Source organism: Phalacrocorax aristotelis, chromosome 4 (assembly GCF_949628215.1).
Source record: "Phalacrocorax aristotelis chromosome 4, bGulAri2.1, whole genome shotgun sequence".
NCBI lineage: Eukaryota > Metazoa > Chordata > Aves > Suliformes > Phalacrocoracidae > Phalacrocorax > Phalacrocorax aristotelis.
The window spans coordinates 24,416,470-24,439,236 of record NC_134279.1 but is presented as its reverse complement, the minus strand read 5'-3'; the positions used below and the strand labels follow the sequence as shown (position 1 = coordinate 24,439,236).

Here is a 22,767-nt window from a genome sequence, read left to right as displayed (position 1 = left end):
GATGGGGACCAAACCAGCCCCAGGGTGGCCAGGGGATGGGTGCAGCCTGGGGAGCTTGGAACCAATCGTTCCACCCAGGAGCAACGAAGCTGGAGGCAAACGGAGGATTTGCCCGTTGCTTTTGTGCCGCTCTGCTCCCAGAGACGTGGAAGCTGTTATGCTGTGCCGGTCTCCCTGCAGCCACATCGCCCATCAGGTATGGCGGGTCCCCAGGGGGTCAGAGAAAAGGGCGCCCTCGGCGGCTCCCCCTTCCACCGTGGCCAGAAAAGCCACAGCAAAAGGGCCCACTGCAGCATGTGATGCAGCTAGGGGGCTGGAACAGCACTGCTAAAGGCTGGAGTTTTTAAAATAGCTGGTTTTACGTCACAATCATTTAAGAAAAGGAAACTGTGAGTCAGGTGATTGTTGGGCCACTGTTGCTTGGATGCTGTCCCCTCCTGCCCATGTTCATCACCCTCTCTTCCGTTTGGTACATGTGTGAGACCAACTTGCCTGCAACCTGGAGGAAATGGCTTATTGCCTGTAGGCGTGGAGCTTCTCTGAAGATGCAGTTTCTTTCTCAGAAGTAGGTGAAAGAGGCCAAGAGGTTAAAAAAAGTGACCGGGGACCTGGGGTTACAGGCAAGGTGAGAGGGATCCAGCCAGGCACAACCCAGCACTGAAACAGGGGCTATTGCATGTGAACCAGCTCTGTTGTGCTCTAGGAATGAGACTGACAGTCAGGTGGGACCTGTCCAGGAATACAGGCAGAAAAACTGAGTTAAATCCCATTGTTCAGCAAAATCCTTTGAGTTTGGCCATTAGGCACCACAAACCCAACAAAAGTGGGGGTGGTGGGCATCGCAGCAGAGATACACCTACCTCTGTGTGGGGAGAACACAAGGAGAAAAAGAAGATATAGAACTGAGATCCCTCCTTGGAAGAAATGTTGTTTTAAGTCGTAATAAAATAACTGCAAATGTTCTCTGGTTCTCTCTCAGATGCTGAGCGCTTCTCTGTGTTGTATCATGCAGTTAATGTATCGCTTAGTTGTAGTGATGTTACAGAATGACGCAGCAGGCTCTGAACCTCGCTGGCCCCTCTTACCCTGCAGTCTCAGTACAAACAAAACTGAGCCAGAGATGCCGGAAAAGGAGACGGTAAAAATAATCCAGGTAATTACAGACAGGAGCAGAGATACCTGAACTGGCGAGCAGTGGCTCCAGCCGCTTCTGTCATACCGAGAAGATGCCACGTAGGAAAGCAGCTCCTGAGCCAGATGTGGCTCCCTGTGTCTGGTCACACTGTAGTTGTGTCTTCTACAAATCTGCCTTTGAAACCCTGACTCTCGTGACTCCCACCACATCCCATAGTACACTGTACCACCCCTGGGGATTTGCTTTTCCCCAAAACTTGCCTTTTTGTTTGTTTGTTTTTCTCTGAGGTCCCTTACTTAATTCACTGAGATACTCCAGCAATTCAGCCCCCTCGGTTCTCTACAGGCTTTCCTCATAACACATTTCCTCCCCCAGCTGTCTGTTTTTAGGCTGAAGGCGTCTTAGTCTATGCAGGTGCTGGATTTCCTCTGCTGGTTTCTCTCTCAGACCCTCGACATCATGATGCCTTGCTACAAGAATTTCCTTTCATTCTTACTCCTGCTATTGCAACTCAGCACCACCAGCACGTGTTTTGGCCCTGCTTCTCTTGCTAGAGACTGCTCCTCCGCTAACGTCAACAACTTATTGCTCTGTAATTTGTTCCAGGCATTGTCCTCCCTCCCTAGATCTCTTGCATGACTGTTTGTTGCTGCTTGGGTATAAAGCCAGACCTTCCAATCACCCCTGCTTTGCTCCTTAGATGTTTCCATTTGTGTGGAAGCACACAGATTTGTTTTTTTGTTTCCCCAAAGCATCTCTGGTCTGTCAGATGACTCTCTAATAACACCTCTTTCCTCTTCATATTCTGGTAACTGCTCCTGTGAAATGGTATCAAACATGCTTCAAGAAGTGCTTTCATTCACCACTTTTGATGAGAACCAGGTTGTTTTGTATCCATATCTTTTGCCCTGGGCTCAAAGTGCAATCCTAACACCACCTGCTGTTGCTGCTGTTGATATGGTGCTTGTTAGCAGCTGAAAAGATGCAACATAACCAGCTAGGGGAGGCTAAAATGCTGCGCCCCAGATGTTTTGTGTAGACCCAAGCTGCTAAGGCCCTGGGAAAGAAACAAGTATTTGGTTATGAGGCCAGAGGAGGAGTTGCAGAAGTAACTTTGCCCTTAAAGGCACCATCTAGCAAATCAGGGCAGGATGAATGCAGCTCCCTCTTAAACACCCTTGTAAAACCAGGACTTTGAATCTCTTGATATGAACACAGTGCTGCTTTTCCTGCTGCTTGTCGATGCTGAGGTGCACACACAGCGGGTGAAAGCCCCGGCAAGGACGGAGGAGCCTTCCTCCTCACAGCCACGCACGGATGCCCGGGAGCAGAGCTGTGTACCACAGAAGTGTACCTGCTGGCTTAGAGGCAGGAGCTCAGGGGAAGTCCTTGATCCTCACAGTAATAGTGGCCAAGGGTGCTCCCACATCGCATGCCAAGGTCTGGACATCCGAGCTGAAGGCATCCAAAGCAACGAATGTTCCTCCCTCTCACTCCTCCAGCCTCAGAACACCCCAGGTGCAGGATACAGCAGCCCCAGGTGAAATCCCACCCACGCCTCTAGTGCAAACAGAGGTGGAAACACAAACCTACTCCGGTGAAATACGCCTCGGGCTGAAATAGCATTCCTCACAGTTAAGAGGTGAAGCCCAAGTCCAAACCTCCAGACCTTATTTCCTGGGAGCAGAGGGGGTGCTTCTATTTGCCTCCCAGACAGACATTCAGGAACACTCCTCCATGCTCCAACTAGCAGCAAGTGAGGTGCTCCCCCCGCATCCCAGACCGAGCCGCGATGGGTCAGCTCCAGTATCAGGGGAAAAGCAGTCTCTGCCTTCCCTGCAAGCTGAAACACAAGAGGAGTCGTGGTCACAGGCAGTGCTGGAAAGCAGGCTGTCTCCGAGGACACGTGCTGAGGCCGAGGTGCAGACTTCCCACATGGATATACCTCTGGGAAATAAGTGGCAGGTGTACCGCTTGTGTACCAAGGCCCAGGTACAAACCTCCTGCTAGCAGCTTCCAGTGTCAGACAGCAAAACTTCACTCCTGCAAGACACAGATGCGGCTCAGGACCTTGAGCAGGCTGCATCCAAGTAAGAAAAAGTTATTTCTGATAAATTTCCCCTGGCCAGAGGTGAGCTTCGCTCTGCTTCCAGATTTCGTTTTTAGACCAGAAAGCCAGCAAGAAGTTACAGTACAACAGCAGGGTCATGTACAATTGGTGGATTCAGGCAAAATTTACCAGGGATTTCAATTTAGTTTTCACTCCCCTGCAGAGCTTTGAACACATAAATGCTACGTGGCTCAGTGCAACAGCTGCAGGCCAACCATTCTGCGGGGCCCCTTCTCTATGACAGCCTGGTCTGTTGGCCCAGCAGCAAACTCATCTACTAAAATAAATCATTGGCAAGCTGACCTGGCACAGGGAAAGGCTTGGCATGGGAGCATGAGCAGCAAACACGTGTGAGGAGGTGGGAGGGAGAGAGCAACTGCCCCTTTCCGGGCTGGTGAGCTAGTAGATCAGTCCCATCATGTCTATACACTGTGTATTTGCAGATCTGCCCATCTCCATAGGACTCAGCTTTCCCTTGGGGGTCGGGCAGATGCTCACAAGATGGGGGCGTGCAGTATCTGCAGGCAGCTTCGGCAAGTGTCCACTGCCACACCTCACTGTAAGGAGTGTGCAAGGACAGAGGGCAGTACCTCTTCTCCACCAAAATGCACAATTCTTAGCAGGGACACAAAGTTTGGCCTGGACCTTCTCTCATTTATTTTTTTTTTCTCGGCTTTGCAGAGTGGAAGTGGCTCCAGTGCCAGTCACCCCCATGTTTATACATTTACATGTCAAGGTGCCCCTGCAGCATTCCAGCAGCAGTGAAGGGAGTTCATAAAATCTTAAACTGAATCAATAACAAGTGAAACGCTACAAAGCTAGCCTGTGGTATTTTTGTCCTACAGCTGCAAGGAAGAGGTATAAAGATATAATTTAGCTGAGAAAGGTGGTTATAGTAAGGCTATTTCAGCTCATGAACTTCTGGTGGAGCTTCCCTATTACCCCCAGGGATTACATGGGAGCAGATGTTTTACTGAGAGCTTGCACATGTACCCGTGAAAAATTGCTCAATCGACTCACTTCTGTCTGCACTCAGGAATGAGCCAACCTTGGTATTTTCCCCATCCAGCTCTGCCCCCCGCCCCCTGCTTTCCCCCCCTCCCCCCCCGAAAAAGATAGTCAAGACTTTCAAGTCTGCTTTCAGTCCAGAAGCTGCTTTATTGCAGTAAGTTAAAGGAAAACCACAGAGTCATTTGGCGCTTCTCAGGGCAAAAGCTTCCCTCTTCTACCCTGGCACTGAATTTCTGAGGTGCTGGTTGGCCCCAGTGTTTTCTACAAATAAAGGTACCATGTACACTGTAAGCCCCATTCAGCAAAATGGTGAAGAGACCTGTATGTGGAAAACAGTAGTTTGTATTGCCTAACTTTTGCATAACTCGCCTTTGCCTGTTGTTGTTTAACAAGGCTGGAGGTTGCATCAGCATCTGCAGCACTTCTGCTTAGTAATGCTAGATGTGGGAAATACAGACACCACCATCTACTTCCTTCAGCCCCGCTTTTCTCTCATTTGCTGGATTTTGTCCTTTAATCCTCTCAGAATGCTTGTCTGCATTAAGAGTAATCTGAGTATCGTCTTTAAAAGCTGGCCATGGAAACAAGACAAATTTAACCCTCTGGTTCCTCTAGTAATAACTCTCATTTACTATGGAGGAATTAGTTACTGAGGGGTTAGAAAAGAAACCCAGGTTCCCACCTGCCCTAGCCCACAGGAACATGGCCTTTCAATAGCTGCTGGAAAAGCTTTACATTTCCTACAGAACTTTCCCAAACAAGCTAAATTAGCCTGAAAAAAGATATTATCCTGAATACAAAGCTCTATGGAGAGACCGTAATGAAACTGCTGGCCAAATTACTGTTCAAACACGCCAGCATAATTGCCCTGAATTCTGAGGGTTTAGAAAAAGTCACATTGAACATTATGGACAATATTTAAAAACCATGGAGGTGCATCTTTAGAGTCCTATGTTTCAAGTCATTAAACACCTGCGTAGATCTCCAGACTCAAGGGCCACACACCCAGCACAGGTAACATACCAACTTCTGAAAAAGTCTGCAAACAAACCACAAGATTTTCTCTTTGTTCTGTGGACAGTTTATGAACAAGCCTATCACCTAATGATCAATTTTGTTTTGCCAGCTGGGACCCTAAAGGGAGTGAGAAATCTTTTTTAGCAGTCAGACAATGTATTTCTGAGCTACAGGATGCAAAGTCCTTCTGAGAATCTGGCTCTGTAATAACACTATAATATAGCCTAGCATGGGAAAGACCATCCTGACTATTAAATTACTGGAACATAACATATCAACGAATAACCCCAGAATGCATGCTTTGTTGTGATCATGTCATATCATATTACTTCCTCCTTTTGAAAAGATCAGTTCAGTGGGTAACTTATTTAAGCTCTTTCTGCCCAACTCCCAACCTGGCCAGAGCAGCCCAGGCACAGAAGAGGTGAGCAGCAAGAAGCAAAACGGTGTAGCAAATTGCTCCTTGCAACTCAGAGCATGATGCTTACATATCTTGGAAGACTCCTCTAGGTAAGAGTATTTTGCTGCATGCCATTTGTTCCCCAAATTGTATTGGTTTGAGCCTATCATTATATGCATGGGTTTTAGTTGTCATTTTGGCTCCTGGTGGTTAAGAGCTCTTCCCAGGACATAGCACCTTACACTCCAGTGCCGACCTTTCAAGTGAGAGCCACCCCAGAAGATGTGGGTTTTGCCCAGTCCCATGTTTAGACACCGGAACTGAGCCCACAACATGACCAGGTTGGTGGTGATGTGCCCCGGACAGTAGCAATGAACTCCCTGCGTTAGGAGTTGTCTTGGAGCAGTCGGAAACCACCTGTCATATATCAGAACAAACTACATATTATCATTGGCATTATCATCACCCAAATGAAGGATTTGCTGCCTTCTCTCAGCATGGGAAACATCAGCACTTCTAACATCTCACCCTGAAAAAGGATGCCACTTCCAAGTCAGCCACTTAAATGTATGCTGTGGCCTCTCCTTCCTCGGCCTGCCTCTGGCATCACTAGTTCATGGGAGCAACACAGGTGATTTAAGTATCAGAGCTGGCATCCAGGGGACTGGCTCGCTTGCAGTTCCTTCCTCTGTAAGGATGCACCAACTTGAATTAATGGTGAAGCCTGGAGAGGCAGCAGCTCTCTGCAGGGACTGGGGCATGACTGCCAGTAATTATTTACTGGTAGGGACATGGCTGTAGAAGGGTTGAGGAGGCTGAAGGATGCCTATGGTATGATTTGCCACTGCTAGTCCCATCACAGGTGTTCCTCCACCTTGTGTTGCCCAGGTCTCTTGCACCAAGTCTAGCAATATCTTCAAGCAAGTGCTCCCTGTAGCACTGTTGCCTGTCAGCTAATTAAGGTCCTGTGCTGCTTCTGAAAAGAAAGGTGGACAAAACTGGGAAACTCTCAGAATAAGATAAATATATCTTTAGGTACAGGTAGGTTTCCTGCCATAAGTAACAGAAACATTACAGTATACAAATACTGCAGCTGTTGTGATTGAAAACAGGCATTTTAAAATCTGATATGGTCATACATTCTCCAGCAAGTCTCAGTATTTCTCCAGTGTTGGCAGCAGTGCCACTTACTTGCTAATACTTAATCTACCAGCATTTACTGATACAGTAATTACACAGCTAGAAGAGACCCCCTGTTATTTGCTTTTATTTCATGGTAAGGATTCCCCAGAAAAACTACAAAAGGTATAAAAAAAAATTAATAAATTCTTCTTGTGCAAAGGGAGCAGCTTGAAGGCAGACCTTTGACAGCAGCAGGGATTGCTGCTACCCTGCTAACCAGGGAAAAGAGCCCCCCCAGGGGGAAACTAACAAGGTAGAAGGCAGAAAGGGAAAAGTGAATCGCCAAACATCCTTTTCTGTCTTTTCAGACTTGAGACCAAACGCGGGTTTTTAAAGGCCCCACCTGTGCAACAGCAAACTCTTGCTTTTGCTAGGAGTGCTAATAAAGAACCATCAAGCACAACGCAGAGGTGCAGCACTTCCAACTGGAAGGGAAAACTCCCAGGCTATCCAGCCCTTAACCCTGCCATGGCCACAAAAGCCACCGGCTCTAAGAAATACTTCCAGCTGCTCCTTTTTCAGGTCACTCTTCTAGGGCCTGTCTTCTGCGGGAACGTGTTGGTCTGGCCAACGGAAGGCAGCCACTGGCTGAACGTGAAGGTAGTTATACAGGAGCTCATCCGCCGTGGGCACACCGTTACCATCCTGGTATCCAACGCTTCCCTCTTCATTAAACCCAGGGCTGAGGCCATGGAGAAGTTTGAGGTCTATAATGTGCCCTTCAAGAAAGACACCATTGAGAACCTGATCGAGGGTATAGTGGCACTGTGGCTGAATAACAGGCCAACCGCCTTGACCTTCTGGCAGTTTTACAAGGAGTTGGGAAAACTGTCCAAAAACTGGCACCAGATGAACAGGCTAATGTGCGACGCAGTGCTAACCAACCGAGAGCTGATGGCCCACCTGCGGGGGTCTAGCTATGACCTGCTGCTGTCAGACCCAGTGACCCTCTGTGGGGACCTCCTGGCTCTCAAGCTGGCTGTCCCCTTCATCTACTCACTGCGCTTCTCCCCGGCATCCACCGTGGAGAGGCACTGTGGTAAGATCCCAGCCCCACCATCTTATGCGCCCGCAGCCCTGTCCGAGCTCACTGACTGCATGTCCTTCAGTGAGAGAATAAAAAACATCGTGTCTTACTACCTGCAAGACTATGTTTTCCAGAGCTACTGGGGAGAATGGGATATCTACTATAGCAAGGTCTTAGGTAAGCCTTCTGCTACTTTATGTCTCACTACACAGCCTCGTGCCTTACGACCTGCAGAGCTAGGAACCTGGCAGGGTGGCTAAGTCAAGGTCTGAGAGAGGTCAGAAAAAAGTTTGTCATTATGTCCCTGTGTGGAAAAGGTGAACAAGCCATCAGGCTCCACCAGTTGCACCCACTCCCCTGTCAGAGTGTTGTGCTGCTATGCCATTGCATTCAGACAGGGATCATGCCAATTGATGGATTTGACTTTTCCCATAATTATTTTTAGTGTGGAGATTGAAACAACTTCCACACCATATAGGGCCCTCAGCAAGGGAGCTCAGCTTACACACTGCCCCCTCCAGTGACTGCTTGCACACAAAGCAGCCAGGAACAGAGCTGTTCTCCTAATGCAGAGTACGATAACAAAGGGGGGTGGGGGGGTGGGGGCTGGTGAATTACAAGCCAACCCTGCCACCCTCAGAAGCAACTCTGAAAGGCACTGTGGCTTTGTAATAGAGACTGCCCTTAATGTCACTAGTCATATAAAACCAATCTTCTCTGCACAAAACAAGTATTTAGAACACGTCCTCCACCCACAGGCAAACAGTGAAAGCAACAAGGCTTCCTCTGTAGGCTTTTCTTCTGGACTGTTTTGAGTGAATATGTAGAAAAATATTTAAGTAGTAATCACATGTGATCGACACGCCATTTTTACTAACCTCACACTGAGCTCATGAAGAAGAGCACTTGCAAATCTCTCAGGTTTCAATTGCCTGCAAACACCTGTATGCTACAGAACTCCGCAAGTATAGCAAACTGTTGCCATGTGCACAGCAAGTGAGGTACCCCAGCTTGGCTTCTCACAGCCCAACTGCTTCCACCACCCTCATTTTCTTCCTGGAAAGGATGCTCTAGGCAGCACAGAAGCCATACCAAAAGTCTTGTAAAACAACATTAGGAAAACATTGTGCAACAGAGCTGGGCAGAAGCCCAGTAATGATGATTTTTTTAGTACAGTGAAGAGGACTTGCATTATTTTTTCATTGCACATTGGACGGGTGAACACAAAGCGGTTTAACAGATTTTTCTGGTTCAACTTATAGTGCATAATTGGCACCTAGCAGCAGGCAGGACAGCCCACACCATCACCTACCAACTCCAGCCTCCGGCGATGAATGCTCTGGAAGAGGCAAGTTCACATGAGGACAGTCCTACTCTGATACTGCAGTCACTTGCTGTGTAGTTTCATCCACTTTGAGATGCAACTTTTTAGCTGCAGCCCCGGATCACCACCTTAAGTGCATTGTAAATGCACACTCAGTGGCTTTATCAAGCAAAAGGGTGCCCACACAGTGGGTAAACATCTTCACTGCATACCCAACTGTGCTTTGAAAAGCCAGAAGAAAAAGTAACCTCTTCTACCAAACAAATAACACAGAGACTGTCTTAGACAAGCAGGAGTGCCAGGATGACCAACAGGATGCAATCCTTGCCGGACTGAGCCCCCACCCCCAGGGCTGACAGCCCTCCTGGCTGCTCCAGAGGAAGCACATCTTCCAGCTTCAGCAAGCTATTTACCACCAGATGGTGCCAGCTGGTCCCAGTCACCTTTTTCCTCAGGAAAACATGCCATTATCTGGGACTGGATTTCATGCCAGCTACCTTGGCTCCGTGCCCTCTGGAGCAAGATAGCGTCACGCATGCCCAGCCCAGCTTGGGAGCACTGCTGCTCCCAGTGAAGGAAGGCTGCGGAGGCGTTGCCACGCAGGGCAGGCTATGGCTGGGAAGGAGGTGGTAGTGCTGTGGCTGCTGGCTGTGTCGGGCTGGGGGTATGGGGGGAAGGTGCTGGTCTGGCCTGCTGACAACAGCCACTGGCTGAACATGGAGTACATACTCCAGGAGCTTGTGGTCCGGGGCCATGAGGTGACTGTACTGCTGCCTTCCTGCTTCCTCATCCTCAGCCCTACACAGCCTGCACCCTTCCAGTTTGAGGCGGTTGATGTGCCCATCACCAAAGAGGAGATGGCTGCCTTACTGGAAGAAGCCTTCTATTTTTGGTTTTACCAGGAGAGAGCACTACCTGTCTGGGAAAGTCTTTATAAGATAGCTCAACTGGTGTACAAGCTGGAGAACACAACCAAAATAATTTGTGATGAAGTCCTGAAGAATGAGGTGCTGCTGGAAAGACTAAGGGCATCTGACTTTGATGTCCTCTTGGCAGACCCACTGGCACCCAGCGGGGAGCTGTTTGCTGAGAAGCTGGGTATCCCCTTCGTGTATACCATCCGGTTCTCCATAGGCAACACAGTGGAGCGGCTCTGTGGGACACTCCCAGCACCTCCTTCCTACGTACCAGCCACCCTAAGCCGCCTAACAGATAGGATGTCCTTCCTGGAAAGGTTAAAGAACATCTTCACCTACACTTTGCAGGATATTATGTATCATTACCTTCTCTGGGGAAGCTGGGACCAATACTACAGTGATGTTTTAGGTAAGGCTGCTCTTACGTCCAGAAGTTACATCTGCTGTACACACAGAGCTTAGACGTTAAGGCACAAATCAGGTGCAAGACAGCCCTGAACTCACTCTCCTTACTCCAAAATTCCTGTGTCAAGTCAAACAATCCAGGCAAGTACAAACGTTGCCTGTTAACCCTGACCTGGTACACTAGTACAGATACCTCTAGGACAGGTAAAAGAGTGCTAAAGCTACTTGGAATAGAGCTCATCAGTCATATTCATAGATGAATCATGACAAACACTAAGAATAGCAATGAACAGCAAAATAATACTATATACCCACCAAATACTACTACTGAATTAAATCTTTTGAAGTAGAAATAAAAAATGGTTTTGGAAAGCTATACAACAATACTACCTTTTTGCCCTAGGAACCTTCTTGCTTGCTAGCTTATATCAACATGAGAGATAATAGCCTCCTCTGTCTTTTAAAGGCAGCTGAGCCCCAGTTTGCAGTGATATAAGGCCTTCAGCAGAGACAGAGTTCTTTGCTTTTCTGAAAGTGTCTAAAAGAAATATTAAGAGATAGTAATATTTATTTATAAGTTTTTTATTTTTTCAATAATAGTTGCATAATTATTTTCACAGTTTTGCTTTAAGTGATTATTGTAATGCTTAAGAGGAAACAGGGCAAACATATATGCCCTGTTGGTGGGCAGATAAAATAGATATTATTTCAATATGAGACTCTAAGTATTTTTATTTATATTTCACTAGTAGGGTGTAATTCTTCTAAGAGAGCTAAGTGGTTAAGATGTCCTACTATTAGAGTACCTAGCTGAGTGTTTACTTGTGTGGCTTATCATGTTTGACAGAGACTAGAAAATCTTGTGCGGGCAGAAGCATGGTTTGCTGATCTCCTGTTGAGTAAGCCTCAGAGCTCCTTGGATCTTGGGTTGTCTTTTTTATTATTAAATGTGGAGTTTAGCATTTAAGGCTCCATGTGCAATACTTGTTTTGTTAGCTGTGTTAGCTTAGCTGTTCTCCACCCTGTGATATGCTTTGATCTGGAGTGCATCCAGTCCTGAAGGAGGTGTGAAAAGAAGGGGCAAGCATCTCTCAGAAATGGGACAATGTCCCATCTCCTGCAGTGTATGCATGCACCTTCTCTTTCTTCTTGGAAAATCTTCCTCAGGGCTCTTACTATTCTAGCTGCTTTCCTAGAGTTACCTAAAGGCTTTTTCAAGTGATGAGGCTGAAGCATGATGAAAGACTGCTTGCTCCACTGTCAGTCTAGTAAGGGGAGCTCATGTGGTGATGCTGAGGCCCTGGAGGAGTGCTCAGGCCCTGTTTAGACTCAGTCTAGCCTCATTTGCCCTCTGCTCAGGAGAGAGGAGCGGCCTGTTCTTTTCCCTGAACATATCAGTAGCACAAAGCATCTCTACTATATCTGCAGGATACAGTCAAAAAGAGAAGTCAGGTCTCTTGTCTTGGCAGTGCCTGTCCTGGACTACATTATGTAAATACACTGATGCCAGTTTGCAGCATCTTCCCAAGAGGGGGCACAGAAGCAGCAACGTGAGCAAAACCTGTGCCTCTCTCCTCCTCCTGTTTCCCTCCTGGGGTGGCCTGATGCTGGAGTAATTTCTACCAGGACTGTGTCCTTCCCGTGGCAGTGCTGTGTGTCCACAGCATCTGGTTATAGAGAGGACAGAACGAGAGCACCCTGTGGATGAGTTGTGAATTACTGCAGGACATTTTGCACCTAGTAAATGAAGAGATAAAAACTGTGACCAGCTTTACAGGTAGGTTGGTTCTTACATGGCAAAGCAGCAAATCTAGGCTGCAGTCAAGGGATACGATGGGATTCATCTTGTAGCTGTCAAAAAAGTCCCATGGGCTGCTCATGTGCCTTCCGTAGCCTCAGCTCCTGCTTGGTACAGGAATGTGTATCTTCACCTTGAAGATCTGGTATGAGGGTATACTAATTTTGGCTGGAATAGAATTAATTTTATTCATAGTAGCTTGCACAGGGCTATATTTTGTATTTGTGATGAAAACAGTGTTGATAACACAGGGATGCTTTAGTCACTGCTGAGCAGCGCTTACACAGCATCAAGGCCTTTTCCACTTCTCACACTGCTTCTCCCAGCGAGCAGGCTGGGGGTGCAGTTGGGAGGGGACACAGCCGGGAGAGCTGAGCCCAACTGACCAAAGGGATATTCCACACCATGTGATGTTGTGCTTAGCAAAAAAAGCTCTTGTGTGTGTGAAGTTTGCAGGGCTGCTGTTACTCAAGGACTGGCTGGGCAGTGCTTGGCTGGTGGTAACTGTTCTTTTTGCATTACTTGTTTTTCTTGGTTTTACTTCTGTTTTTTGCCTATTACGCTGTCTCTATCCCAACCCATGAGTTTTCTTCACTTCTGCCCTTCCAATTCTTTTCCTCTCCTACTGCGGGGGAGTGAGAGGCTCTGTGGTGCTTAGCTGCTTGTCAAGATTAAACCACAACACAGGGCAAGGGCTTCTGGTCCTCACAAGCTGCCAAGTGCACTTGGTAGTGAGCAGAAACAGCAGTTGCCATCATTTTGACATCAGCTGTGGATCTGCTTGAGATTCCAGAACGGGATTTGCTCCTTGCCCACTCCTCCCATGAGTGTTGCTTTTTGTTCTGTCAAGTACTCTTGCCAAGCTTGGCACCAAGCAGATATCACTTTTATTGGCTGGCTCTAAAGCGCTTGCATGCTGGAGCAGTGACCTGCTTCCAGCTCAGTCAGACTGGAGTTGTACATGGACTGCTGAGATGACGGGGCCAAGGCTCCCCTGGCTGCTCTGGGCCTACGCATGCTGCTGGAGTGCCGGCTTTTGTGGGAAGGTGGTTGTCTGGCCCACTGATGCAAGTCACTGGATCAATATGAAAGTGCTGCTGGAAGAGCTTGTTCTCCGGGGTCATGAAGTGACTGTGCTGGTGCCCTCAAGTAATCTGCTCATCAACTACCAAGACACCTCCTCCCCCTTCACCTTTGAGGTCCTGCAAGTCCCCTTTACCCAGGAGGCCCTACATGCTACCATGGAGGACTTCCTCAATTTCTGGATGAATGAGGTCCCTAATCTGTTCTCCTTGGAGATCATGTGGAGGATCAGAGAGGACCTGGAGATCTTTACCAATATGTCAAAGCAGACCTGCGACACCTTGGTGATGAACCCTCAGCTGATAGCAAAGCTGCAGCAGATGAAGTTTGATGTTCTGATCGCTGACCCACTGTCTGTCGGTGGGGAGCTCGTAGCAGAAATCCTGTCAATCCCTTTTGTCTACAGCTTCCGTTTCTCTGCTGGGAATGTGGCAGAGCGGCTGTGCGGTAGGCTCCTGTCCCCACCTTCTTATGTGCCTGCTAGCACAATGGGGCTGACAGACCAGATGTCCTTCGTGGAAAGACTACAGAACTTCGTCTTCTACTTTTACACAGACTTATTTTTCTTGAAGTTTTGGCAAGATGAATGGGATGGGTACTACAGCAATGTCTTAGGTAAGGCAGCTGTTGAGTGGTTTCTGCTCTTGCATAGGTTGTGCCTTTTGAATGCTTTGGGAGCTCAATGCTGTTGCCTCAAAATACTCTTTCTCAATGGCCAGCAGAGATGGTAATCCTGTTTTGGTCACATGGAGGCTGTGCTTTGCCTTTAAGGTCTGGACTAGTCTAACAGACACCAGTGTAGTTTTGCTCTAGTTTGAGGATCTTTAGAGCACACAGTTCTAATTTTTGTCAATGATGACACTGCTGGCGAACTCTTGCAGTGAGCTGTATGGCCATTTTAGTGCTTTCAGATGAGAGTTGTTGCCTCTTCATCTTGATGACAGGCACTTCTACAATTAAGACAGTAGCAGATAGAGACTGGAGGGCAAAATCATTCCTAAACTAAGCGTAAAGCACTGGAGACAGCTCCCATTGACAACACAGGGATGGAGTTAACCCTGTTGTAACTGGGAATACTGGCTGCCTCTGGACAACTGCAGAGCAAAAAGGAACTCTTCATTTACATTGCATACATCACCTGGAGGTATCATCTTGCAGCCCTGCGAAGTACAGGATGCTAAGCATGAGTCCGTATTCTCCAATAATAAATGCTAAGAATATCACCTTTCCCTTTCATCTGCCATTCAGGGTTTGAAATAGTCTCCTTAAACTACATACCTGAAATTTTGTTCCAACCTAGTACAACCCAGGCTTGATTCAAAGTCTATTAAAGAGACCTTTTAGTTCAACGGACTTTGAATCTTGTACAGAGTATCTACGTTTAGGCAGATAAAGAGTGAACAGCAAGCACAAGGGCATCTATTCTGTTACCCTCCAATCTCTTCCTGCACTTCCCAAGAATGCCTCTGTGCTCTGCAAACTAGTCCCTTCTCCCGGCATTGATTTTTTTTTTAATACCATGTAAGAATTAATTGCACCTTTATATCACTCTACTTGTAATGTGGGCTTAATTTTCATGCCAGTAACTTTGTAACTAACTGACCCATTGCTCTTTACTTAAAATAAAATAACAAAAAAAGTACTGGTGTAAATTGTAAAGCTGTTCAACTAGTATTAGAAGATGCCCTACAGATAATTTTTCTCTTGCTGCTTATTTTGCTTGGTTCCTGCTTGCATTAGGCTGGCTTTGGACAACCATTTACCAGCACTTCTAACCCTTTTACTCCCCAATTCCACTTTGTGGGGAAAATACTGCAAAGACAACTTGCATCATGTACCTGAGAACATAAATTTTTCCAAATGGGAAGCTATAAAACAGTTTTACCCATTGGATTTTTTTCTGTAGATGGATTCCTAGATACACTGGATTTTGCAGAAAATGACATTCAAAGCATCTATTGATTTGGTCAAATTTTCCCATTATGTGTTAGAAGGGACTGACCCAGTCCCCAGGAGAACTAGGGATGGCTGTACCTGTCTTTTGTCACAGTCTGAGCAGCCACTGAGTCACCATTTGAAATATGCCAAGAACTTTGTTTAAAAACTTTCTTCCTCCCTGACTGGTGATCATCAATTTATGATTAGTACATTTTTTATTTGGAACTAAATTTTCTGTGACTGTTTGCTTCCCCAAAGTGTGTTTCTATTACAAGCACAGGGAACGAAGTCTTTCAGCGGTACAAGAATTGCATTTCTGTATCACAGAAACTAAATGCTTTCCACTTAACTTTACTGCTCTAAATTCATCCTGAAGGTTCAAAATCCTTTTAAAGATTGTATTGCCTTTTTCGTGGCAACCTCCCAAGGCTGAACATAGGACAGGGTAAGGAATAGGTCTGGATTTGCCTATGTTTCTATTTCATGCATGATTTGATAGACTACACTGACTGGGTGTGCCAAAATACAAAGGTAAGGCTCCTATTTTGCAATCTACAACAAACAAGACCACTCCCATGCGTGTTGTAAACCCCTTGTACCTTGTCCATAGGAAGGCCCACAACCCTGTGTGAGACGATGGGGAAAGCTGAGATATGGTTAATCAGAACATACTGGGATTTCGAATTTCCACGCCCTTTCCTGCCCAACTTTGAGTTCGTTGGAGGACTTCATTGCCAGCCTGCAAAGCCGTTACCAAAGGTATTCCGACTTTGTTCTGCTGTTGGCTGGTTGTGTGCCCAACAGAACAAAAACTGTTTCTCTCCCTGATCAACTGTGCAAGCCATGTCCTGAGAAAGCTCATTCTTGAAGAAGATGCTCTGCTGCTGGTGGGGAGCACGAAGCTATTTAGCAATCTGTCTGTACTTATGCAAACTGAGGGCTGGGTTTATAGCCTGCTGTCTTAAGAGAGGATAGCTGAGGTCAGCAGGAAAGAATACAGTGTTTGTTTTAGGAAAAATAGATGCTACCTCAGAGTAGTTAAGTCTAAGATTTAATTCTAAGATACAGACTTGCAGCCCATGAAAACATTGAAATACCTGATGGAAAAAGGCACTGTAACAGGACAAATTCTTTACACAAAATGGACTCAAGACTTGCAGAAAGGCATTAGTGATAAACACGTTTACTATTGTTGCTTATTTTAAGACATCTTAAAGGGAGTAAAATACTCAGCATCGCCAGTCTATGCTCTGCTGTGACTGGTGATATTTAGATGGAATTTGAAACTCCCAGATACTGATGATGGCAACATGATAGGCTCTGGTCTAGATTATCACTCCGGTAGGAGCCTTAGAGGAGGCAGGGTATTTTCAGTGCAAGTTGTCTACTAAAAGAAACTGTGTAACTCTCTTCCCACTCCCCTATAGCAGGGGTTGAGTTTGGGGAAATGGATAACCATTCTCTTTTGGTTGCTATTGTTCCATTATATAGGACACTAACTAAAAAAGGGAATGGGAAGACCTATTGGTCTGATTTGTAGGAAATCTGTTTAGCAACGTGTGCTGCATTGCAAGAAATAGAGAACTGGCTGACTAACAAAGTGACAGCAATGGCTTGATGAATCTCTGAAGTTCAGCACTGTCCCTTCCTGCAGAGCTATGAAATGCAAAGTACTTGTTCCAGGAAAATCCAGAACCACGACTGACTATGCTAGGGAGGGTGTCACAGGGTATGGCGCTGTCATGCTAGTGCCAGGATCCTTTCCTGCTGCTTGTGCTCTGAAAGAAACATATCCTGAAACTCCTTGTCTTGCTTTCAAAAAGACAAAGTTTCTGTCACCTGTCTCAACTTGTCCTGCTCCTTCTCGGGGATAAACTGTCTGTTTCGCACAGAGCCAGGTCTGTCTTTGTAATGCCCTTCTGTCAGCGGAGGTGCTCATACAGCACAATCATCTCCTTGATAAGCTAAAAAGGTTATGCTCTCTATTCACAGAAAGCTATGTAATATGCAGTGCATAATTATCCTTAGTATGTTTTCTGCCTCTCCTAGGAAATGGAAGAATTTGTTCAGAGCTCAGGGGAACACGGCATTGTGGTATTCTCTCTCGGGTCAATGGTCCACAACCTAACTGATGAGAAAAGCAATGTAATTGCCAGAGCCCTCAGCCAGCTTCCACAAAAGGTGAATTTCCTTTCAAGTCTAAAACAACTTGCCTTCTTTTTTTGTCACTCCTGCTGCCTTCAGTGAGCCTTTTACATTTGGACTGGCCTGGTTTTTACCTGCATCTCTGCTGGATGTGCCACAGCTGGGAAGCTGGGCTCTGCAGAGAGGCAGACTGCCGAGTCACCTCATGGGGAGTTTTGGCACTTCCCCTTCTCTGAATCAAATGACGTGGAGGTGTGTCCATAGGCTGAAATATAAAAATCACTCTATGAGATTTTTATAAGAAGTATATAATAACTAATCAAAGAACTAAACTGGAGCCAAAGCTATTTTAATTATTAGGAAAGGGTACACAGGTTTGAGATGAAGCCTTACATTACACATAATAATACAGAAGGGCATGTTACATGCACTATGTTTATCTTATTCTTCCTTTGTTCAAGGTCCTCTGGCGGTACAAAGGAAAAAAACCAGAAGCTTTGGGCTCCAACACCAGGATTTATGACTGGATACCCCAAAATGACCTGCTTGGTGAGACTGATTCTATCTGGGATGCATTATGCCCTTGGTTTTTCCACTAAAATGGCTTATTCAGGCAAAAGAACCACGTAACACTTGTTCCACAGCTTAAGTCTCGCAGCTTAAGCAACAGAGGTTTGCTCTTGGAGCCTTAATTTCCTAGCCTGCTTTTGGCTTTAAGGTAGTGGCTGTACAAGAACCACGGAAGATACAGACAGGCTGTGAAGGGAGTAGGGAGCAGTAGCTCAAGAAGGCAGCAACTTGAGCTCAGCTATGAAGATGGGTCTCTAAAGCAAAAGCCTCTGTCTTACAGAGCTCGGTGGCAATGGTCTGGAAGGGCTAAGAACCACTTGTAGGCAGGAGTAAATACCCAAGTAGACATGTACCCTGGAGCTAGATTTGGCCTCTGCAGTTAATCTCCAGGGCTTGTTCTTCAAAATGCTTGATCAAAGCAAGGCTGCAGGGGGAGGCTGTTGTGAACCTGATACTACGTAAAAACTACAACTGCACAACAGCAGAAGGGCTGAAGTAACTCTGGGCTAGTCTGGAGGAATATGCTGACTCACACATTGCACTAAAATAAATATGAATATGTGAAAGCTAAGCATTGCAAGCTCTGATGTTCATCCAGAGGTCAATGCTGTTCCCTTCTCTAGCAGTGCATTCATCCAGGTAGCATGCGGCACTCATGTCCCAGTGAACGCATTCTGCCACAGCTGCTGTTACACGTGCTTCTCCTTCCCTGTTCCAGGCCATCCTTCGACGAAGGCCTTTATTACTCATGGTGGGACCAATGGGATCTATGAAGCTATCTATCATGGGATCCCAATGGTTGGGATACCCATGTTTGGCGACCAGCACGACAACATTGCTCACATGCGGGCAAAGGGAGCTGCAGTTGAGCTAGATTTCAGCACACTGAAGACACAGGACCTAGTTGAAGCACTGAACACGGTCATTAACACTTCCACGTGAGTTTTGTTCTTGCCTTACAGTAGGATGAAGTTATTAAAATCTTGGGCTGCTGACGTGTGAAATTCTGCTGGCTCTTCTGGTAACCAAAAATACTGAGTAGCTGGAGTTTGTGTTTCAGATGAAAGCCATCTTTCATTTCTGAGAATCAGCATTTCTCAGGAAGGAGAGATCACTAATTTGATGTTCCTTACGATACATTTTATGAACTCTTTAAGAAAAATAGTTCTTGGAAAGCTCAGAGCAGTTTCTGCTAGTATAAATCCTCTGGAGGCTGTGGGTGACAATTCTAGTTTGTTATGTCTACTCTGTCTGTAGCCACAATTTTTCTCCTACCCCCCAGTAACCAATATCCTTAGGTTACTGTATGTACTACTCAGGAATTAGAGGCTAAGAAAGCCCACCAGCTGGGATCCCTTGCTAAGGATAACACCATTTACAAGGGATTAGAAGGAAGGCAGGAGTCCTCAGTCTTTGGCAGGAACTCCTGTCAAGTGTGCAGGACAGGTACCCCTTCAAGGAAGAAACTGCGAATTCCCAAAGTAAATGGACCAACATTAATGGAGGTATCCAGTATGTGAGGGAATTAGCCACCATAGAGGTGATCTGTAACAAACTGGATGACAACTAGGCATCCAAAGACCCAGATGAAATGCAGTGCATGCGGTCCCCCTGCCAACCTTCCCCTTCATTTTACTGCTGAGCATGATGCAATATGCTATGGAATATCCCTTTGGTCAGTTGGGGTCAGCTGTCCCGCTGTGTCCCCTCCCAGCTCCTTGTGCACCCCCAGCCTGCTCGCTGGTGGGGTGGGGTGAGGGGCAGAGAAGGCGTTGACTCTGTGTAAGCACTGCTCAGCAGTAACTAAAACATCCAAAACATAGCCCCATACTAGCTACTGTGAAAAGAAAATAACTATCCCAGCCAAAACCAGCACACTATATTATATTGGAACAGAAAATGCTGCAAATGTTTCCATGTTGCTTTTTTTTAAAGGAGTATCTGGAATAATTTTGAATAACTTTTCTTTGCAAAAGATTGGCTTTCTCTATTACGGTTCATAACCTAATTTTATGCAGATAGGATTAAATTGGGCCAATTCCAAAAACATCTAAATAGCACTGATGAAAAGTAAAAGCAGGGCTTTCTACCTTCCTCAAGAGGACTGCCAGGTGCTGAATGGATTGTTTCAGGAATCAGTGACAAACCTCCTTTGTTTCTTCTTTTTTCCCCAGCTATAAGGAAAATGCTCTAAGGTTATCCAAGATACACCATGACCAGCCAGTTAAGCCTCTGGACAGAGCAGTCTTCTGGATTGAATTTGTCATGCGTCACAAAGGAGCAAAGCACTTGAGACCAGCTGCTCACCATCTCACCTGGTACCAGTACCACTGCCTGGACGTTCTGGCATTCTTGTTCACCTGTGCAGCCACTGCTGTCTTCATTCTTGTCAAGTGCTGCTTATTTTGCTGTAGGAAACGTGTCAGGATTGCAAAGAGGAAGAAAGAATAGACATCCTGTTCCCATCAGCATGTTTTCTTCTCTTAGGCTGATTCAGCAACGCATTTATTTATGCACATTCCTTGATGAATAAAATTATTAGGATACGCATTAAGCTGGGCATATCATGAAGCACCCCATTGAACTGGATCATGCTAAAAGCTGTTGTGGGGCAGAGCTGCTTGCTTAGCCAGCAAATTCCTTCTGGCCTAAATAAGGTTGAATTATAGTTACTTTATTCCTTGGGACCCTGTTAGCTGATCACACACGGTCCCTAGAATGATAATTGCTGCTCTAACTTTTCAAATTCATTTTGGCATATTTAATGAATTCAGCCTTCCCATGTGTGGTACTGTGGGTCCCTCAATCTGCAACTAGTCCTCTTAACTCTCTCCTCACCTATAATGTCATCCAGGCTTGATGCCAAAATGCCTCTCCTGTCAGAGTAGCTCCCTCCAGATTCGATAGTGAAGATCACAAGCTCCTGAAAAGTGCCATGGCCCAGACCATGAAAAACTGGGAGCTGCAAGTGGCTGGTGAAGCGTGTATCATCACGTTTTTACAAATGCACTACTTGGGGGCTGAGGGGAGACCAGAGTCCTAAAGCCAGCAGATAAATTACTTTTCTGAGACACATTTCTCCTTTCTATTCACTGTATGCCTGGAGTCCTGTAGAGGCATTATTCTAACTGCAACACTATAGGGATGTGAAAACCACCTCTGTCAGTAACTTGCCCATCTTAACCCCCAAATGCCTCCAAGCCATTCTAACTGATAAATGCAGGAAAACCTCTGGAGATGGAACTTGCAAAGAAGTAACATTACATGCAGGAACAGTGCAATAGTCACTTGCCTTGCCTGAAAAGTTGCAGGGAAAATAATGCTGCTCTTGGCTTGGGTAAGCATAGCAGTAAATGCAGCACTCCCGAAATTGTTCAAGGTGCACTTACTGACAAAAGCCTACTGAAGTGATGCCAGTTCAGACCTCCGGTTCTAGATAAGGTTACTCCACTGCTGTGCCAGCTTACTCAAAGAACCTGCCCCAATTTTAACTGGTATTTGCTGTATTCTGGATGCCACAGAATTGTTTTCTAACAGAAGAGGCTGAAAAAACATGTTGCATTTGTTTATGTAATAAAATTCCCTAAACTACACTATCTTATTAGCATTGTCAATAGTTTCAATGTCTGCTTAAATCTCTTCACACTACAACATTTACAAAAGCTCAAGTGAATACTTTACAAACTAAAGAGGGGTTAGAGCAAGACCAGTGCTTTTCACGATAACTTCTGGTACAGTGTTCCTTTGGTCATCATGGAATCATATGCAGGAATATGCATATTGAAATATGCACAGTGAACAGAAAGTGGAACATCATGACATTCAGGCCCCAGATCTGAAAAGTTTTGCTGTAACTGTTCATAGAGCAGGGTCCCTAGGCACAGCTCCACCAAGCTTGATCACTAACAGTACCCATCATCCAGCTTCTGCAAGTAGAGGATTTCCTGAGATGTCAGTTTGCTTGCCAAAGGGCCAGCAAGCCTCCTAGCATACTGTATAGACACTAGTCAGATAGGGCTAACAAAGGACACAGGAAACAGGATAGCTAGGAAAAGTTAGACAGAGAAAGTACTCTGCAGTCACTTTAAGGAGGTGCTTTTCTGTAACTTAATCAGAGGAATTTAGGTTATCTAGTATTGTATTTAAAAAGTATATAAAAAAAGAAAACCAACAAGCCTGTCCTCTTCTTTCTAGAATCTGTATATAAAGCAGAGGAAGATATCCAAGAAGGAAGGCTGCCTATGATGCATTTCTCCAACTGGACACAGTATGTGTACTGAATTTGATAGACTGATCTAATCCTACAGCTAATAGGCTAACCTCTCAGTGCACAGTAAACTGTTATGAGGAACTCAAACATATGTTCAACTTCCTGTAGCGTTTAAAAAATCCCAACATACTTGCATGTGGGAGGTCAAACTTTTTGCTTAGCACACGCAGATGTTTACTATAGCTGTGTAGACTAAAATATACAGCGCCCAAATTATTGTCAGACCTAAAAAACATGTGTTTCCACAACTGCCACACCGTGGCCAATCCTATATTGCCGTTTATGAAAACGGCTACAGCACTTAGCGCTGTGGAGTTGGAGGCCTTTAAAGCACATGCTACAATCTGGCTTTCTTACATGGGAAGACACTAAAGAATGGTTATGAAGAAGTCCACCAAGGCAGTGCTACTCATAGAAGTTTTGAGAACTAGGAAA

General features: G+C 45.8%; 1 protein-coding gene across 3 annotated transcripts; it reads left to right on the top strand.

Annotated features, from left to right (window-relative positions):
- Positions 1-7,246: 7,246 nt before the first annotated feature.
- Positions 7,247-21,669, top strand: LOC142056196 (UDP-glucuronosyltransferase 2A2-like). 3 transcript variants are annotated; one of them, XM_075090616.1, is made up of 7 exons: positions 7,247-7,673; positions 13,636-14,024; positions 15,958-16,106; positions 17,397-17,528; positions 17,954-18,041; positions 18,781-19,000; positions 20,237-21,669. In XM_075090616.1, the coding sequence occupies exons 1-7, from the start codon at positions 7,324-7,326 to the stop codon at positions 20,511-20,513; spliced, it is 1,605 nt and encodes a 534-aa protein (XP_074946717.1). In that variant the 5' UTR covers positions 7,247-7,323; the 3' UTR covers positions 20,514-21,669. The 3 variants fall into 3 exon arrangements, with proteins under 3 accessions (XP_074946717.1, XP_074946716.1, XP_074946715.1); XM_075090615.1 differs by lacking the exon at positions 13,636-14,024 and adding an exon at positions 9,884-10,532 and having other exon boundaries at positions 7,247-8,052; XM_075090614.1 differs by lacking the exon at positions 7,247-7,673 and having other exon boundaries at positions 13,162-14,024.
- The last annotated feature ends 1,098 nt before the right edge of the window (positions 21,670-22,767 follow it).

Bases quoted from the DNA above. Each gene is read 5' to 3' on its own strand.
- LOC142056196 (XM_075090615.1), top strand. From the start codon at position 7,324: ATGGCCACAAAAGCCACCGGCTCTAAGAAATACTTCCAGCTGCTCCTT. The intron at 16,107-17,396 runs GTATTCCGACTT...TGCCTCTCCTAG, and splicing joins CTGCAAAGCCGTTACCAAAG to GAAATGGAAGAATTTGTTCA. The intron at 17,529-17,953 runs GTGAATTTCCTT...CCTTTGTTCAAG, and splicing joins TCAGCCAGCTTCCACAAAAG to GTCCTCTGGCGGTACAAAGG.